General features: G+C 39.5%; 1 protein-coding gene across 1 annotated transcript; it reads right to left on the bottom strand.

Moving 5' to 3' along the window:
* Nucleotides 1-27: 27 nt before the first annotated feature.
* LOC104156874 (chromosome unknown open reading frame, human C15orf48) lies at nt 28-2368 on the bottom strand. Its single transcript, XM_009709617.1, has 4 exons — nt 2327-2368; nt 1976-2064; nt 1110-1170; nt 28-405 (listed from the first exon to the last, which is right to left on the bottom strand). Exons 1-4 carry the CDS (start codon nt 2366-2368, stop codon nt 337-339), a joined length of 261 nt encoding a protein of 86 aa, XP_009707919.1. The 3' UTR covers nt 28-336.
* Between the last annotated feature and the right edge of the window lie 223 nt (nt 2369-2591).

Here is a 2591-nt window from a genome sequence, read left to right as displayed (position 1 = left end):
AAATATATTTTACTAAAAAAATATATAAAATTACAAAATTAATGTATTCTACAATAAGTGTGAAAGCTTTTTCCATCTATAATTACTATCCGAATATTAAACATTTGACATCAAATGCCTCCTGGAAATGAATATTTGAGACAGATTTTTGGACTATGTGGGTGTTGTATGCCAACTTCTAAAGCAACATGGAACTCCTCATCCAGAGCCCAAAAAATGTAGGGAGACCCTAAAAATGTAGCAGAAGCATTTCCGCACACTGATTTCAGTAGTCAAGTTTGTGCAGAAGTGATTCCACTAGATTCATAGGGTACCTTTTGAGGCAACAGAAACTTGTCACTTCGTAAGCTTTCTGACATTTTCCAGCTCTTCTATAGGTTTCCATTTCTGATGGATTGTTAATAGCTGGAAGAAATTCAAGGAAAATATGAAAGAAATTAGTAAAATCCCAGTGAGTGTTTACTCCACCCCCACCCTCTCATATCATGCATTAACCTATCAGTGAAGAAGGATTTCTAGTAGCTTTACATTTTCCTTTCAGAAGTAAGCAAAAATAGCAACTGATGACATATTTATTAGTTTGATGAACAAAATCACTTGGATATTAAATAAGTAATAATGCCAAATAATTTTATTTTTCCTTATCCTAGATGCTGTACTAAACTAAGATTTTTTTCCTTCAGGTTGCTGTACTCAAAAACATTCTTAGTCAATTTTGTAATTCAGGAACAACGCAAGGGTCAACAGCATTTCCTCTATACTCCAAATGTCCACTGTTATCAATGGAATTGAGTAAATGATGTTGCAGGCAGGTGGTGGTGTGTGGGGGTGCAGGGAGTGGGTGTGCATACACCAACCAGAAGTGCACCATAAATTCAGGATCAGACCTAGAATTTAATAGCTGAATCCTTATCATTAAGTAATAGAGGGAAGATACTTTACAGAAAGTAATGAATTAAGCAGTTAATTCCACTTTTAAATAGTTATACGTCAGCTTTAAATTTGTTTCCTCATTAATATTTTGCTAGTTCTTACACATTTAAGTAAAGTTATTAATTGTCTTGGAAATACACACTATTTGTACTGATGACATTATTTGTACAAATTACCTTCTGAGGCTTGGTAGGATCGACAGTTTCCCATGGTTCTGGATTGCCACTCTTGTTAATGCTTAAGAGAAGATAAAGCAAAACAGGTACTATGTTTCAGGGTGTGATCTCGCATACATTTTTCCTATATGAGCCGTCTATTGTCAGTAGCTATTCATGTAAGTAAGTAGTTCCCTGAAACACAACTTTACAGTTTGGGCATTTCTGTTTTAAATTTCGGGTAGGAATCAATGATGGCTTGCTCTATTTGCAGCTTCCAAAGCACCAAAGAAACAAGCCAGTGTTGTTCAAGTACAATGTGCTATCGTAAGGGAAGCAAGCTGAAAAATCAAAAATTAATAAAGGCACAGAGAAAGAGTAAGACAATGGTTACCCTGACAGCTAAAATGCCTATTCCAATCACTTTAAAGTAAATATAAAAATTCTCAAAAGCTTAAAGAGTATAGGACTTAGCTCCAATTATGAGCAAAGCCATTAAAATATTAACTTATTGTTAATAAGTTAATTGTTATTCATATTATCAGATGCTGTTCTTTATATACAAGTCACTAGCCTGGTTGCAACATATCTGCATGTCATCTACCTATCTAATTATTTTAAAGTCTTCATAAGAAGATTAAAAACCTATCGCACGTAATATAAATAATAGATAATAAAAAATAAAATTATTAAATCAGAAGTTAGGAAATAATTTGGACTATGCTCCAAATCAAATAATTTCTTCAGTATTTACAATCTGCAGCTATCTTAGTCATTACTAGTGATCTGGGAACATCCACACAGAATTTTTTCTTTTGGTGCAAACCGTAACAGTCTGTTGAACAAAATACGTTAGGGTAGACTCCAAGCATAAGTATTTTGCTTACATCACATCGGATTTGCTGAATATGGAATAGACAGAAAAAGAGAGCGCCCCAACCGCTGCAAAGGACACTACTCCGACCAGGGGAATGAGCTGAAAGACAGAAAACGGAGAGAAGAGTTGAACTGGTGTCCTGGCTACAGAGCCACGAATAGGGGGGTGATGGCTACAAGGAGCTAAGATGTGATTACCTCTCTATAGCAATACAAGCAATTCACACCATCTCGCTTTCAGCGCACTCATTCCAACGCACACGCATCCCCTGCCATCAGGATTTCCTCTGGAAGCTGCTCGTGGCTAACTGCGTGAGCCAGGAAGGGGGTCAGCGCTGAACCAACGCCCCTGACAAACTTACTTCTTTTTTGGCTTTGAGTATCTGGAAGAAGCTCGTGGTCATCCTGGCTGCGGCTGCGGACCTGGAACAAACGGTTCTCTGCTAGCGCACCCCGGCCGGGACCCACCCCACGGGGGAGAGGGCACGACGCCTCCGTTACCTGGCAGAGGGAGAAGGGCCGACGGCGCTGCCGAAGGGCACCAGCGCCGGCGGGGCGCGCTCCCCGCGTTATATAGGCCCAGCAACGCCCCGAAACGCTGGCTGGGCCCCCAGTGACGTACGCGGG

This window comes from Cariama cristata, unplaced genomic scaffold, assembly GCF_000690535.1.
Source record: "Cariama cristata isolate BGI_N322 unplaced genomic scaffold, ASM69053v1 scaffold34861, whole genome shotgun sequence".
Lineage (NCBI taxonomy): Eukaryota > Metazoa > Chordata > Aves > Cariamiformes > Cariamidae > Cariama > Cariama cristata.
The sequence above is the reverse complement of the archived record's forward strand: the minus strand, read 5'-3'. Positions and strand labels throughout refer to the sequence as shown.

Coding starts and splice junctions, on each gene's coding strand:
- LOC104156874 (XM_009709617.1), bottom strand. CDS start 2,368: ATGACCACGAGCTTCTTCCAGATACTCAAAGCCAAAAAAGAA. Junction 2,065..2,326: donor TACTCAAAGCCAAAAAAGAA/GTAAGTTTGTCA, acceptor TCTGTCTTTCAG/CTCATTCCCCTGGTCGGAGT. Junction 406..1,109: donor ATCCTACCAAGCCTCAGAAG/GTAATTTGTACA, acceptor AATTTCTTCCAG/CTATTAACAATCCATCAGAA.